Source organism: Natator depressus, chromosome 1 (assembly GCF_965152275.1).
Source record: "Natator depressus isolate rNatDep1 chromosome 1, rNatDep2.hap1, whole genome shotgun sequence".
Taxonomy (NCBI): domain Eukaryota; kingdom Metazoa; phylum Chordata; order Testudines; family Cheloniidae; genus Natator; species Natator depressus.
This window is the reverse complement of record NC_134234.1, coordinates 146791633-146809184: the sequence shown is the minus strand read 5'-3', so window position 1 is coordinate 146809184 and position 17552 is coordinate 146791633. Positions and strand designations below refer to the sequence as shown.

The 17552-nt window shown below is 40.6% G+C and overlaps 1 protein-coding gene across 6 annotated transcripts in view; it reads left to right on the top strand.

The window, feature by feature from the left end:
• DMD (dystrophin) overlaps nucleotides 1–17552 on the top strand; it is a 1886383-nt gene that overhangs the window by 682819 nt on the left and 1186012 nt on the right. For all 6 annotated transcript variants that reach the window (XM_074968560.1, XM_074968534.1, XM_074968525.1 and 3 more), the window contains 2 exons: nucleotides 6168–6409; nucleotides 8401–8581. In XM_074968560.1, coding sequence (XP_074824661.1) covers nucleotides 6168–6409; nucleotides 8401–8581 — 423 coding nt within the window. The remainder of the gene's footprint in view (nucleotides 1–6167; nucleotides 6410–8400; nucleotides 8582–17552) is intronic.

Sequence of the window (17552 nt, the reverse complement as noted above, 5' to 3'; positions counted from 1 at the left end):
GTGTAATGACTCAACCACTCCCAGTCTCTATTCAAGCCTAAGTTAATTGTTTCCAATTTGCAAATTAATTCCAATTCAGCAGTCTCTTGTTGGAGTCTGTTTTTGAAGTCTTTTTGTTGAAGAATAGCCACTTTTAGGTCAGAAATCGAGGGACTAGAGAGATTGAAGTGTTCTCCGACTGGTTTGTGAATGTTATAATTCTTGACATCTGATTTGTGTCCATTTATTCTTTTACGTAGAGACTGTCCAGTTTGACCAATGTACATGGCAGAGGGGCATTGCTGGCACATGATGGCATAGATCACATTGGTGGATGTGCAGGTGAATGAGCCTCTGATAGTGTGGCTGATGTTATTAGGCCCTATGATGGTGTCCCCTGAATAGATATGTGGACACAGTTGGCAACGGGTTTTGTTGCATGGATAGGTTCCTGGGTTAGTGGTTCTGTTGTGTGGTGTGTGGTTGCTGGTGAGTATTTGCTTCAGGTTGCGGGGCTGTCTGTAAGCAAGGACTGGCCTCTCCCAAGATTTGTGAGAGTGATGAGTCGTCCTTTAGGATAGGTTGTAGATCCTTGATGATGCGTTGGAGAGGTTTTAGTTGGGGGCTGAAGGTGACGGCTAGTGGCGTTCTGTTATTTTCTTTGTTGGGCCTGTCCTGTAGCAGGTGACTTCTGGGTACTCTTCTGGCTCTGTCAGTCTGTTTCTTCACTGCAGCAGCAGGTGGGTATTGTAGTTGTAAGAATGCTTGATAGAGATCTTGTAGGTGTTTGTCTCTGTCTGAGGGGTTGGAGCAAATGCGGTTGTATCGTAGAGCTTGGCTGTAGACAGTGGATCGTGTGGTGTGGTCTGGGTGAAAGCTGGAGGCCCCTCTCCCCCACCCCCCAAAAAAGAGCAGATCATGCATTCCCTTACTTTAAAATGTTCTCAACTTTAAAAGTCTGCTGGCAAACTGAAAGAGTGAAGCAGGTTGTGGGGATTTGTGAGTTGACTCTTGATTGTTATGGTGATTTAGGATAAAACACCTACTGTATCAAAATGAATAGTCAGTGAACTTCTGATGGGTTAAAATGATTGCAAAATCAATTTGAAATGAAGCAACACTTAAAGTGCTACCGTGATAAGGAGTATGTCTCATTGAAGTTGCCATTCCAAATATCCTTATGAGTTGTGAGCTCTAAAAAAAACAAACAAACAAAAAACCAGAGGTAATATTGCATTATTCTATCTTGGATCCATGGCTAATGATAAATAAACTTGACAAGGTAGACTTCATGTTAAATGACAGTCCCAAAGTAGTTGCATATAAGGTGCTATATAATTAAAAATATTCTAATACAATTTGTTATGCACAGTACACAAGGTAGTAAAATTAATGGATGCACTTCGGGTAATGATCTATGTCCTCTGGGTACAATATATTTATCCACTGAGTATATCGGGGTTGTTTAGAATATGAAATGTGACAGGATTATGATTCATTAACCCTGAAATTTTAGCATACTAGTACTGAATGGGTTTTGTATTGCTCATTGTACATGGTTATCAATTTTTTTATATACAACTCCCAGAAAATAATAACTAACAGGGAAATTGATGTTAATAGTATGGATGAAAAGGTTTCAAACATTTTTAGACTGAAATAAAATAAACACCATTCATATAATCATAGAATCGTAGGACTGGAAGGGACCTCAAGAGGTCATCTAGTCCAGTCCCCTACAGTCATGGCAGGACTAACCATTAACTAGACCATCCCTGACAGGTATTTATCTAACCTGCTCTTAAAAAATCTCCAATGATGGAGATTAAACAGTCTCCTTATGCAATTTATTGCAGTGCTCTAACCACCCTGACAGGAGGTTTTTCCTAATGCCCAACCTAAACCATCCTGGGCAATTGGGGTGCCCTGTAAAAATGGGCACTCCAGCAGAAATCCGCTGCAGGGCAGCGGAAGTCCGGAAACCTGTCAGAAGCCACAGAGTGGGCAGGGGAAGCTCCAGCGCCCTGACCCTGGTCCCTGGCAAAAGGACTGAGCGGGTGGGGGAAGGGCAGGTGCAGGACAGAGCCCCAGTGTCCGGATCCCAGCTGCAGCCCTGAAACAGGAGGAGCTCTCACTCCCTGCCATGGCCTCAGGGCTGGAGGAGCTCTCACTCCGCACTGTGACTCCAGGGCTCTGGCGAGTGGACAGAGCTTCTCCAGTCTTGGGGCCGCAGTGGTGTTGGGGGAGGGGGCAGAAAGCACATGAGGGGCTGCAGTGTGGGGGGGAATGGGGCAGGACTGTGGGTGAAACGGAGACCTTGGGTGGAACGGGGTGGGGTCACAGGAGAAGGGGCAGAACATGGTAGAGCCGTGGTTGGGGCTTCAGATGGAAGAGGTGGAACAGGGGCTGGACCTTCTCTGGCCCAGGACCCCAGGAGACCTTAATCTGCCTCTGCCTACAGTCACAGGAGAAGCCAAAGGATCCCTTTACTGGTCTGGGAACATGAGTACATGAGACACAATGTTTGGACATAAGTTAATAGAACTTTACTAACTTCGGAATTTTCAGTTTATTTAAACAAGTTGAGAGGGATTGGGGACTCAAGGGAGGATAAGAGGTGTAAGGAGCCCTCTGGAGGGATCTGTTGCAATCAGACCCTAGCCTGGAATATACGACTCTCCAATCCTAGAAGAAAATATGACCGGAAAGAAAACTGTCAGTGAACCATAGATAGTCCAAGGCTGCAGCCCCCATGCAATCATAACTTTGGCCTGAAAGCCCACTTCAGTGTCAAATTCATAGCAGTTAGAAGATGAAGCTAGTAGTAAGTATTTTTCAGTGACCTTCTTACTTATCCCAAATGAAATCACAGGCAGTGTCCACCCGACCCAGAGGTAGTTAAGGATGTAGAGTCAGGGACCTTGTACCTTCTTTTACGGTTCTCAGGCATTTTATGAATGTATTGCTACTCAGAATTTATGTCCAAACCTACAGGCAGGAGAGAACTAATTGTTGAAACAAACCATTCAGTTTAGTTTAGCATAGCAAAACGTGTACCTCCTACTATACTATTAGTGCATTTGCTTCTGCTGCTGATGAGTTTGTGTCCACATGTTGATCATTTAATAAAAATATCCATTCAGACTCCATGTGCAGGATCATGCTGCCCCCTAATTAGCATTAGTCATATGCTAATTAAACATGAACACATGCTGAATGAAGTTGCATACCCAAACCCACTAACGCCAAAAATGCCAGGTAAAAAACACTGATGCATCTTGTTACTTGGTTCCAGAAGTGTACTAAATGGATTTACGTTTCCTTTCTTCTCTCCCTCAAGTGGCCACAGGAAACATGTTCAGACTTACTGTTTGGCATACCCCAAAGTACAGCTTGACATCCTCATGCTCCCCCAAACTCTTCTTCTCTCCCTGACCCAAACACCAAACCCTGTCTGCTCCCTCTCCCAAGCACCATCCTTTCTCTTGTAATGTGTTTGTGAGCGGACTGTACCACAACAGTGACTGTAGTAGGACGAGAGCCTGAGACATAAGCCCTTGTATCAGAGGCCTGGGCTAAAGTAGGCAAGTTACGTTATGAGCAAGAGGCAGGCCCTGCTCACAGAATCTGGCAAGAACAGGGTTGATACTTCAGAAACACCTTCCTAAGTAGTGCCAGGCACGAGAATATACACACAAACAGAAAGGTGGTATACCCTTAACAGGATAACAGGAACATGCTTACACCCTTAACAGGATAACAGGAACATGCTTACTCAGCTTAAGGATAAGGTCAGGATGACAGCATGATGGATAGAGATGTTTTGATCGAACCTACAGGTACAAAGCAATGGGTGGCACCCTGATACATCAGGGGAAATACATAACTTGTTTGTATTAGTGTATAAAGATGTATCTCAGAGGGAGTGTCTTTGGCCAGCCGAGGGGGCAATTCCCACCATTCACTGAGCCGCATCCATTGTTATGGGCATACCTGTGCTAGTATAACTGTAGACATGGATCCAGGGAGCTAGGACTGTGCTTCTTTGACAATAAACCTGGCTGGGTGCCTTTGTTACCTTAACGGAGCTTGTGGTCATTGGGCAGTTCGCTTGAGCTGTGCCAGTTATCTGCACAGAGCTGGGACAGCACGCAGGGAGAACACACACCCACCACTGAACATCTAACCACAGTGACGACTTCTGAATTGGAGAGTTGGCCAAGCAATGTAGGGCTATTTAGCAGCTTCTTACACCTATAACTCCTGGCTTGTTTTTCAAAATCATGCAACATTTGCTTGGGGGGTAAGAGAGGAAGAAGTATACCAGGAGTAGAAAGAGGCATAGCCTGTGGCACTGTTGTACTCCAGCTACTTTCAATTGTTGGACAGCCACTTTCCAAGTGGCGTTCAATACAACAACCAAGAATTGGCTCCAGCACAGAGCATGCCTGAGAACCAGGGAGCTGCACGCAGACACTGAGCAGCATGGCAGAGAATCCAGCCAAAAATATTGTAGAGTAGAAAAGTTTAAGTCCTAGGAAATTTTAACAAGATTTGTAAAGTGTTTTTATGTATTCCTACGAATACACAGAAACCTTTTTAGAACAGAAGATCTCTGTAAATTATTATTAATTTTCATTGTAGTAGTGACTGGTGCCCTCAACCATGGATCAGGACCCCATTGTTCTAGGCACTGTACAAATGTATCTCAACAATTTAAAATTCTATGAATGTGTTTACATACTTGCCTTCTGATATCTTAATTATTTTGTAACCATAATGAGGGAATTTTTGGGTGGAGGATGGGGCAGAATGCAGCATTATTATATCTTATATTTCTCTTCAAAATAAAAAGATTAACATACTCCAGATATACTAAAGCCCACACAGGCCTGGAGAAACAAGCTATTGCTTTGAGAGAGATAGTTACGTTGAAGTTTAGGTTTGAGGCTTCTGTATGGGGGAGGGATAGCTCAGTGGTCTGAGCATTAGCCTGCTAAATCCAGGCTTGTGAGTTCAATCCTTGAGGGGGCCATTTAGGGATCTGGGGCAAAAATTGGGGATTGATCCTGCTTTGAGCAGGGGGTTGGACTAGATGACCTCCTGTGGTCCTTTCCAACCCTGATATTGATATTGATATTCTTATTGATGTATACCCTTTGTGTTTGGAAAGATCGGGGGGTGGGGGGGAAGATATTTTATTATTTTGATGAGCTGAAGACTTTTGTTTCCGCAGAGTTGGCCCGTAGGGATAGTGGTGAGGTTGTTATTAAAGATGTGCTCTCAAGCTCGTTGGTACTACAATTTGATTAACTCTGACTTCATTATCTGTAGTATTGCTATGTGTATAATTACAAATCATACCAGCAAGAAGTATATATGACTGACTGTTCACATTAGAGCTTTTCTCCATCTGATATCTGTATAGTATCTGATATCATAGCCTCCTGATATCTGTAGTAAATATGAGCTACTCAAATTAATGATATTACTCTGATTAGTTTTGAATTGATGCCTACAGTGTCAAATTTCAGAATAATTATAAATTGTGCTAGGGAAAACCCCTTTGTTTTACTTTTGATTCCTATTTTGTTCAGTGTGAAATCCCAGGACTGAGCTCTTTTACCTCATCGCTGCTCCAAGTAACTTTATTGCAATTGCTAAACTAAGTATTTTTGCTTAATATGCCTTGTTTCAATAATGGTGAATGCTGAATTTATGTGTAGTATGTAATACTGATGCTAAGCGTAGAATTTTCAAATACACAAAGTTACTTAGGAGCCTAAATCCCATAAACTTGAAATTAGATTTTTGCTCCTAAACCATTTGGACACTTAGAAAAGCCATCCCTAAGTATTAAAATGTAATTTCAATCAAGACAGAGTTTTCCAAAATGTAAGTTTAAGGCATTTTATTATTTCTCATAGTAGCTTTAATTATTTCCGTGTGCTGTATCTCTTCTTTCTGCTTTATTCCTATTATGGAGCTATAATCTATTTTGATTCATTCTCATAGTAACAGCAATATCTTGCCAGCAATTTACAATAGATTTTAAATGCTCTCTCCACTAATATATGACAGTCATACATTTATATACAGAAACTGTGTTGTTAAATTCTTTCCCTGCTTCTTTTTTGTGACTTAAAGATACATCAGTATTGAACTTTTTTTTCTTCCTTTCTTTCTAGAGGGTCTTAATGCTGACAACATCAAACAAGCCTCAGAGCAGTTGAACAGTCGCTGGATTGAGTTCTGTCAGTTGCTGAGTGAAAGACTGGCGTGGCTGGAGTACCAAAATAACATCATTGCCTTCTACTCCCAGCTGCAGCAACTGGAGCGGACAGCAATTACTGCTGAAAACTGGCTGAAAGTACAACCTACATCAGCAGCAGATCCTGCTACAGTAAAGATACAGTTAGAAAAGTGCAAGGTTAGAGGCTCTTTTCCAACCCTTTCATTATTATGCTTGATGTGTGTTTCTACATTTTGTCAGATGATGGTTGCCAGTTTTTCATTATGAGAGTGGAAAACAGTCTTTATATCTTTCAAAACTAGGTATTGTCAATACCCGGTCTATGAAAGTTAGCAATGATGAGTGTAAAAGGACAGGAGGACACAGTGTATGGAGGTTAAAATTAAACATTTAGTTCTTTTCAGTAAATAACTAATGCTTGTTCTACTGTACTTTTAATTGATATTAGATGTTGGATGGTTATAGCCATATGACCAGAATGTTATGCAATATCTTAAGACCATTGTAAGGAGGAACTTAATTTACTCATTCATGTTTGGTCAATAAAAAGAAGTGCCTGTTAAGACTTGAAAAGTCAGCTCCTTGAAGTGACCGATTTCCTTGGGTAATTTAATGGTTTGTTATACTGTGTTAGTTTGTCCTCTGATTGCAACCCTTCTGGCATTTGGACTTTTGATACAAGTTTAGCACACCTTAATTAGGTCCCGAAGCAGCAGAGCACTTATACATGCGTTTAAGTCTTTTGCTGAACAAGGGCCTTATTGTAGAACATTATGCATACTTATGGAAGCAATCTGAGGGTTGTATTTTCACAGATGAGTTCATGACATAATTTTAAAGCAACATTTTTTTATTGATACAAGGAATTTCATAGAGCTGCCTTCTATTCCTGCTATATCTAGCAGGATTTCAGTTTTGCTAACATATGGCTAGCTTATGCCCTACGTGCCATTGGGCCCTCCTAGAGTTCCCAAGAGTAATGGAGCCTGACTCAAGAAGAGTTCCCAAGCAGTATTTCCAGTGTGTGTAGTGTATCACGGTGAAGCCTGCCCCTTTTTATGGTCCTGGACAGCTCTGTAGGTGGGGATACTAGAATCATGTCATGATCATTAGCCTTGCCCTGCTGACCTCTTTCTGGCAACTGGCACCAATAGGGGCCATAGAGGGGAGCATAAAGGATATGCTGATTTAGGATTCTGGACAGCCCTTGTGCATGTGCTCAAGTGTGGAGAGCTCCCTATACATCCTGCATGTACAATTTTTTTTTTTAATTCATGTAATATGCTCCTGCTTCTGCACTTTGTTAGACCAGATTTAGTTTGGTATCACTTTATTGAAATCAGTGCAGTGGCGAATTAGGCCCTATTTATGTATAGATTTATTTATGACTCTGGCTCACTCTAGACTAATGCTCATTTCAATAACCTAAAGTGTTTTTGGTAATTATAAATCTCCACATTAATGAAGAATTTATCATAGAAGGTAAGTTGAACCACAACTCTCCTAAACTGTAAGCATTGTTTGAAAACCAAGCCCAGAGCAGATATGTTTTTTTGTGAATGATTTTTTCTTAATCTTTTAAACACCAGTCCAAAATCTCATGTCTGATCTCCCTTAAATTATGAGATGTTCAAAATCTGGATGCAGACCTGAAATTTCCAACTTGAGTCTCTCTCCACTTTCTAGGGAAGCTCAGCCAATACCAAGATATTTTCTCTCCTCTTATACGGACACCAGCAGTAGTCACCTTTAAAAAGTGAATAATGATCAACAGTTACCATTTCATAACATGTCAAATTGCACAGTTATTTCTTATTCTCAGTACAAGAAAGTAGTTTTCATATCTGATACCACAAATGAGTAACTGTTACATTTGACTTTTTATGGTGACCACTCTACAGTGAAGATTGAGGGACTTCACTGAGCATATTAAAATTTGACTGGACAAAACACTGGCGATTTATACAGTAGAGAACAATCCTAATCTGGCAGTAAGGTGAACTAAGTAAACTAGTACTCTAGTTCTTCTCCATCACCATTTTCTGTTCCAGGAATTAGGAATATCTGATGTTCTTTTTCCCTCTTTTATTCTATAAGAACAGTGGTGATCTGATGAAGAATCGCTTGTAGGATGATTTTATTCAGGAATCTTTGTCTTCCCTATACAGGAAGAAGTCTCCCGGTTGTCAGCCCTTCAGCCTAAAATTGTGCAGCTAAAGGTTCAAAGTAAAGCACTGAAAGAAAAAGAGCAAGGGCCAATGTTTCTGGATGCAGACCTTGTAGCTTTTACTAACCACTTCAAACAAGTTTTTGCTGATGTACAGGCCAGAGAGAGAGAGCTACAGACCAGTAAGTGTTGTTCATGGCTAGAAATTACTGTACCCAAGAAAATTTTTTGCAACAGAGTTTATTTTAATTTGCTTCTTTCTACCCAGTGTTGCTCTACAAAAGGGAAGTGAGTTGTGGTGGTCTATTTTCTGTAACTGTTTCAGAAATATCTATTAATCAGTTAACTGCATGTTTAATAATGTGAACACTTGAGAAATTAAAGGTTTACTTGCAATTAGGGCTCACACTCAGGATTGTTCTCTCACACAGCATTCCCAGGATAGCATACGTATGGCCAGATTCACCAATACTTCCCAGCAACACCAGACAGCCTTGATATAACTGTCCAGTTAAGCCAGGTTTACTTCTGCTTGGCACCACTGAAGAAATGCAAAGCAGATAAATTGTACCAGTGAATATAGCCTGCGGAGTTGTGTAGCGCAGGTGGCTAACCCTGGGAGAGACAAAACAATAGTAGTGGCTTCACTGCTATATTAGGATCCATCATTTACCTGTATATGGAGAGTCACTTAGATATTTTATGTGAACTGAAAAGAAAGATTTTGAAATTAATCTTGGGTATTGTGGAGCTAGGTCAGTAGTATAACTACCAAAGAGCACAGAAAAAATATTTAAGCCAAAATTTGGAGAACCACCCATTCATTAAGCGCTTGGTTGTGCAACTTTTTTACTCATGTTAGAAATCACTTACTCAAGCAAGTAGTCCCAGTGATGTTAATAAGACTACTAGTGTGTATAAGTGTATGCAACATTTGCATAGTCTAAGCCTTACATTTACTGTCCCAAGTTTTGGTGTTGTTTTTTTAATATTCAGATACTACTTGAAAATCTGGCTTATTTTCCTTTTGTTCATATTTTAATGGGTGCCTTATAGAAATCTGTTTTCTTGAAAGGCAAGGCACATAAGGAAGCAAACACGCAGTTGCTTGGAGGGCTTAATGAGGCTTCAGGCGGGATAGGAGCTGGGAGAGTGAAGAACTAGAGACAGTAGAGAAGTATGTCAGCATAAATATTGCTCAATTGATAAATCAACCCTGATAATACTTTGGTAAGGAAAAATAGAAAGGCATACAAGAGAATGAACAAAAATATATATTTGTATCCAAAACATCTTTTTAGATTGGCAACACCCTTTTACTCCTGTATGAAGATGATGCATTGATACTCTGAGATATAATAATAACATATTTTCTAATGTAAGTCCATTGACAACAAGGAGAGAAAAGAAAATACAAAATGAGCCTAAGTCTCAACACTGAGACATTCTTTCATTTTATTAAATTGGCCTGCCACTGTTGAGCTAAAACACTGAATAGCAGAATTGTAAGAGCTGGGTTTGTGCTTAGGTTTCAAATTTTCTTTCCACATGAGCTCTTGATAAGATAGTGGCTATCAAAAACATGCAACATCTTTAAGAAAAAATATACTTACTTCTATTTCTGTAAGTTTCCTTGTTCACAGTGAAAGAAGAAAATTAGTATTTGATGCTTTTCCAGTGCAAACAAAATCTGAATTACATATCCCAAACTAAACCCCTTTATCCTAACCTACCCCATTGTACACTTTGGAAGAATTCAGATCTTGTTCCAAACTTCACAGCTCAAGCAAATCTCTCCTGACTTTTGGAGGAGAGGGGAATGGGTTTTTATACCCTGCTCTGCTATAATCCATTTGATCCAACTCATTCTATATTGATCATTTGATGTCCATATGTATGTGCATTTTCCTGTATTTTCCTAAATGATTGGCTGAAACATCATAGTGATTCTGCAGTGATGTTTCATTAGACACTAATTTATTAATTAGATTAGATTCAAGATGAGACTCTGTGGTAGCATGCTGTAGTAAATTAGGCAGGCAGCTAGCAGATTGCTCTGGTCTCAATTCTGTCATTGACTTGCTGTGTGGCCTTGAGCAAGTCACCTAAATTCTCCAGGCTTCATTTTCACTGTCTCTAAAATGGGGATTAAAGTACTTATTTACCAACCACAATGGGGTATTGTGGAAAATAATTAGCTAATGTACGTAAAGTGTAAAACTACAGCTGCTAAGTGCTATATATGCCAAGTACTATTATTCATCACGTGCTCAGATGCACCAACTTTTCAAAAACCAGAAAGGTTTACACCGCAGACACCCCATTTCAAAAAAAATCTGTGCAAGGAAGCTTTATACCATTTAAATTTGAAAAGAAGTGTATAATAAACACAATAATGGATTTGTTCACAAATGACTTACCCAAGGACAAACAGAGGCAGAACTGGGAACAGAGCCTAGGTAATCATGAACCCTAATTTATATAATCCTACACATGTATGACTTTTTTTTTTTTTTTTTTACATTTACCACTTTTGAATTAAATCTTTTTTCAAAAGTAGGAAAATATTATGCCACTATTAAAAATTGACTTTACTCCTGATTAGAGATACCAATTATTCCAGTAATAATCAGTAATGTGCGCGCGCACACACACACACAGAGAGAGAGAGAGAGAGTTCATGCACTTTCTTTATTCTGTATGACAGAAAATGCCTGCATTTCACTGGAAGATTGGATATTTACACCTCTTGTTTGTATAAGTTCTTTCTGGTTAAATTTCTTTTGTAGATTAAATTTTCTGAGTTGTGAATAGCTTTTGGTAGTCCTAGCAGCAGCAGCGCTTGTGTCTTCACTTTATTTGATTAGTATCCCAAATGTGATAAATAAGGCATTGTGTGATTCAACATTAGGTTTTGTTAAATTCCTTTGTCTTTTGGTGGCTGAGGACCACTATGTTTTGAAGGAAGCAAAAATCTTTATTTTCCAGGTGGGTTTTTTTTTGGGGGGGGTGTCTCATTTTAGGAGATATTCCTCCCCATGTTCTGTTGCTTTTTTTAAAGCACTATGAGCAATTTACTCCCTATGTACTGGGTTCAGTGAATTTGTTATCAGTAAGCTATGTAAAGCAATATTTATTTCATGTTCAAACAACTGAATTCCTCTTTAGATTAGCTTTCCCCTACCTATAATTTCTTCAAAATCTGTTCTGTTGTTCGTGTAGGAAAGAAGTGTAACCTTCTATGATTTTTTTTTCATGAGACTGTCCGGAAAGATTTAAGTGGATTTCTAAAATGTTCAAACTTTGTAGGTTTTTGTTAATTATTCTTTACAATTAAATGTGTCATCTTAGAGCACTGGTATTTAGAAAAAGTAAAGCGCCACCGTATGCAAAGATTTAGACCCAAGAGTTGAGAAGAATATCATATCCACCTGACATTGCAGGGAGCGTTTGGATATGTGTAACGTAATTACCCCTTGGATATTTGTCCAGGATACTGGTTTATGTGGAGGGTAATTCGTAGCTAGTTTCATTACTATCTTGCTCAAGAAGGAGCGGTTCGACAGTGAGATCTGCTTATCTTCAGATGTACAAGATCTGTTTAGTCAAGAGAGGAGGTGTCTTGGGAATAGTCCAACTATTTAATGCTTTTAGGATGGTTAACAGCTTCCCTTAATCTAAGTTGGTTGACCAATTCTATCTACAGGAGAGCTAAAGTACTCCCTCATGTCTTTCATCAGCCATGATTGGCATAGATCTGAATCACATGTCCTACGCGATTCTTTCCAGTGCTTCCTGAATGTCTTGCTCTGTGACTGCTGAATTCTTTGATGGGGCAAGATGTTTTTTCCAACCTGGTCTCAGTATATTGTTGTCTAAACAGGGCATCATATCTACAGATGGTCTTCAGTGAGAAATGTGTCAGTTGTTCCTCATATTGAGGGGAGCTGCTCTCTGGGGTGGCATAGCAGAAGGTGACCTGCACTGACAAAGTGATTTGTGGCTCAGAAAAGTGCCCACCCCGAAAACCCAGCCTGAAATTTGAAAGTTAAACTAGTTTCTTTCCGGATTACTTACACTTGTTAACCAGGGAAATGTTAAGAAAAAAATCCTTACCCTGCACATACCACTATCTCCACCAAACTAAGATTAAAATGTAGTCATCCAAGTGAGAAGAACATGACCTGTACCTGTAAACTCAAGGACCCAGCTAAATTCCATAGTATCTTCAACGAATCCATACCATACAAAAGAGCCTAGGAAAAAATCTGGTGAGATGCACCAAGTAGCAACTGAGATTCTTGTAACCAGAGTATATATAAAATTCTGTTGCTGATGCATGGGACAGAACAGAATCTAGTTGATTCCTCCATAGCTACATTGTATCCGCAATGCTAATAGCAGTAAGAATGCTTGTTTGAACAGATGTGTCTGTACTCAGGGTACAGAATTATTGAGTACTAATGATACTTAGATTAGATCACAAAATAGCTCTTTTCAGCCATAGATCAGCTCTACATTGATATATTTTCAAAGTAGAACTGCACGGAAAAAAAAATACACTCCTCCTCACACACATGTGATGGTTGGTTTGGCAATGCACCCCCCCACCCACCCCCCCAAAAAAGGATAAAATGAAAACCTGAAAGCGAGTCTCAAATCTGTTTTCCCCCCCATAAGCAAGTGGCTCATTCATACCATGAGATGGTACTTTTGGTAGATAAACTGCAAATGAAGGGTTATATAGTTAATTTTAGCAGCTGGCATGTTACCCTTTCTTCTTTCTATCCTTCCCAAAAGAAATTTTTTGAATGTTTTCACTTAATCATTTTGAGCTGATTTGCTTTTTTTCTCCCAACCCCCGCCTCCCACCATATCCTTTTTCAGGATATTTCACTATTTTCCCTGGTAGCCCGTGTGAATCCAGTAACTTCAACAACTGCTGTATCCAAGAGTTCATGCCACTGGCAATCTCAGGATCTCATGCCACTTGGCAGTCTCATGCCAAGACTATGCAAAACACAGTCACCACAATAAGATCAACATTTTGGTTTTCCTTCTTTCATGTTTTTCTTTAGTTAAAGAACTTTTTAAACCTTGAGCATTTCACATAGTCTTGCATAAGATTCTGTAATTTAGAGATTAAATGTGCACAAAATGACACAGAATCCTGTGATAAATATAGGTTTTTTTCAGAATGAACGTTGTGTATTTAAAAATAAAGTGCTGTCTTATGAATCATACACATGCAAATTATATTTGAGTCCCCAAGCAGATCTAGGCTATGCATTATTTTTGAAAACACTTCTTTTTCTTCAATTAATATAAAATATTCCTTTGAATTGGCTTTTGGAGGGTTTTTTTGGCTAGTTCTATATTTTATTTTTTAAATTCTGCTTCCCAAGATGTCATCAGTGATTGAACAGAGTTTTAATGAGAAGCACAGATATAATTTCATTTTTGTTAGGCTATATACTTTCTCATATTAGTATTTCCCCTTCAAAAAAGAAACAAGTTGTCTAAGGAATTAATCTTTATCACATATTGTCCTTTCCTGTATGTCCAGTTTATCTTCCCCTCCTCCCTTCCCCTTCCCTCAATGATAAATTAAAATGGCGGTGGGGGGGGAAATGCATGTGATATCATCTAATAAAACAATTGAATTTTGTTTTATTATATTGGTTCATTAGTTCTTGTAAGGCTGGTAAAACCCTGTCTGTACCATTTCTTTTAACATGGAGATAAATCAGAGAAAAGGAATTGTTAAAGCACTTTCAGAGCATTGACTGTTCCCTGACAATATGATGGAAGATTCTAAAAGGTTGCACTTTGATGGTTTCTGATGACATGGAGGAAAAAACGGGGAAACCCACAGCTCTTATCAGAAGAAGAAGAAAAGCAGAAAAGCTTCTCAAAGGTTGGACTTTGATCAACTTCAAGGACAAGTACCACAAAATAAGTGAAAGGAAGAAAGTATGTTCCTAGGAAAGGAGTTGAGAAAAGTATGGTAGTTTGTATGATTTAAAAAAAAATTAGGTGATCAGTCATGGTTGCTATTTTATGCCTTTTTTTAGTTCAGATTTCTGAGATTCAAGCTAGTTCGTTCATTGCAGGAAACAATTGTATCAGCTGAAATGATTCCATTGATTCAAATTTGCTGCCTGTCTTCTACTGTAACAATGAGCTGATGAATAGTGAATTTACCTTGATTATAGGGGGAAAGTGTAGGTAGGGTGTGTGTATGGAGAATGTACGCTGGCCTGTCTGAGACTGGAATAAAATCTCTGCTACTTAATTTCAGGTGGTGGAAAAGAAATCTGTTCAATAAGTATCTGGGGGCAGGAGGAGAGGGAGAAGAGCTGTTTTCAAATGTTGCAGTATTTTTCTACATGCTAAAAATAAATAGATTGATATTTGTCTTAATGAATTTCTTAGCCTAAGCTCACTCTTGTCCTCTCTCTTGGTATTTTCACAACCCTCATTGCCACTGACTGCTTTGATGAATTGGGACCCCAACTGATTTTCCCCATGCTCACACAGGAAATCTGTGGCAAAACTTGGAATTGATTACCCAAATCCTTGTCCCATATCTTTACCAAAAGGACCATCTATCCTTGCTTTGCCACAAAGTAAAGATGTAGATATAATATTTCTCAGGAATTTAAGAAATCACAGTAAAATATCACTGTATACATTTTTGGTCAATATAAAGTCCTAGATCAAGTCTGCTGTAGGTGGCATGTGATAAGGCTTTGTATAAATGAGGTGTTACTATTTTTAAAACTTCAGGCCCAAAATCTGGGTTTGCAGAGATTGTTCCCTTTCTTTAGAAAGGGATAAAGCTTTTCTTCAACTTAAAAGGTTTTAGGTATTTCTCAAAGGGAAATTTTGTCAACATTTGTATGTCTAGAGGTTATATTCAGTCATTGCCTTCAAATAAACCAAATTTCCTATTAAAATTAAGGGTAATCTGCTCAGGACACATAGGTGAATGAAAAACAGGCACAGTGATGGAGTTAATCAGGCCAGAACTTTATTATCTTAACAATGGGGAGGGGCACTATCTGCACCCGCTCTTTGAGAAACTTGGCATTTAATTGAGTCCAGTTTGACCTTACAGCATTCACAGTATATAATAACTTTGGGTGGAGGCTCTGCCTAACCCAGAGGTGGGCAAACTATGGCCCACAGGCCACATCTGGCCCATGGGACTGTCCTGCCCGGCCCTTGAGCTCCCAGCTGGGGAGTCTAGCCCCAGCCCCTCTCCTGCTGTCCCCCACAGCCTCAGCTCGCTGTGCTGCAAGCGCTCTGGGTGATGGGGCTGTGAGCTCTTGCTGGGCAAAGCAGTGGCATGGCTGGCTCCAGCTGGGTGGCGTGGCTGCCAGTCCTGGTTCTCTGAGCGACATGGTAAGAGGGCGGGGAGCGGGGTTGGATAAGGAGCAGTGGGTCCTGTGGCAGGCAGTCAGGGGACAGGGGGCAGTTGGATAGGAGTGGGAGTCCCAGGAGGCCTGTCAGGGGGTGGGGGTGTGGATAGGGTCAGGGGACAGGGAGCGGGGGGGGGTTGCATAGGGGATGGTTAGGGAGTTCTGAGGGGGGCAGTCAGGGGGTGGAAAGTGGGAGGGGGCAGATTGGGGTGGGGAGGCACAGCCTTCCCTATCTGGCCCTCCATACAGTTTCAGAACCCCGCTGTGGCCCTCAGGCCAAAAAGTTTGCCCCACCCCTGGCTGAACCCCTAGGACTCAGCTCACTTCTGAATCCTCATACCCTGTCATTTGTGAGAAGGGTTAGAGGGTACTCAGAGGGACCTCAGTCTGAAGTCTTCAGGTCTGCTCTTCTCCTTACAGGCAAAAGGTCCTCCAGCCATGTCCCAGCTCTCATTCGCCTCAGGAATCTGGTTCTGTAGCCGTTATCTGCCTGGGCCTCCAGCTGCAAGTTACAATGGACTAATCTTCCTAGAATCCTCCTAGCATTAAAATTCCTACTCTTCATTCTTTTAACTTAAACTTTGCTTCCTCCAGGCTGCAAGAAAAGGTGGAAAAAGCCTGTGAATCCCTGCCAATTTGATCCAACAGGAAAAATGTCGGTTCCCAGCCTGTAGCAGTGCATGGGATACTTCCGTCCTAAGTTCAGGACTCTGCACGTGTCCTTGTTGACCCTCAGATTTCTTTTGGCCCAATCCTCCAATTTGTCTAGGTCACTCTGTATCCTATCCCTACCCTCCAGTGTATCTACTTCTCCCCACAGCTTAGTGTCATCTGGAAACTTGCTGAGGGTGCAATCTATCCTATCATCTAGATCATTAATAAAGATGTTGATCAAAACCGGCCCCAGGACCGACCCCTGGGGCACTCCATTTGATATTGACTGGCAACTAGACATCTAGCCATTGTTCACTACCAGTTGAGCCTGATGATCTAGCCAGCTTTCTATCCACCTTGTAGTCCATCCAATCCATACTTTAACTTGCTGTCAAGAATACTGTGGAAGACCGTATCAAAAGCTTTGCTAAAGTCAAGATATATCACATCTGCTGCTTTCCCCATATCCACAGAGCCAGTTATTTCATCATAGAAGGTGATCAGATTGGTCAGGCATGTCTTGCCCTTGGTGAATCCATGCTGACTGTTCATTTTGAAGCACTTAGAGGAGAGGAAGGTGATCAGGGTTTCCTTGAGGACCTGTTCCATGATTTTTCCTGGTACTGAGGTGAGGCTGATTGGTCTGGAGTTCCCCGGATTCTCCTCCTTCCCTTTTTTTAAAGATGGGTATTATATTTGCCTTTTTCCAATCGTCCGGGACCTCCCCGGATTGCCACGAGTTTTCAAAGATAATGGCCAATGGATCTGCAATCACGTCAGCCAACTCCCTCAGCACCCTTGGATGCATTAGATCTGGACCCATGGACTTGTGCACGTCCAGCTTTTCTAAACAATCCTTAACCTGTTCTTTCACCACTGAGGACTGCTCACCTCCTCCCCATACTGTGTTGCCCAGGACAGCAGTGTGGGAGCTGACCTTGTCTGTGAAGACCAAGGCAAAAAAAGCATAGAGTACTTCAGCTTTTTCCACATCTGTCCCTAGGCTGCCTCCCCCATTCATTAAGAGTCCCACTTCCCCTAACCTTTTTCTTCTTGCTAATATTCCTGTAGAAAC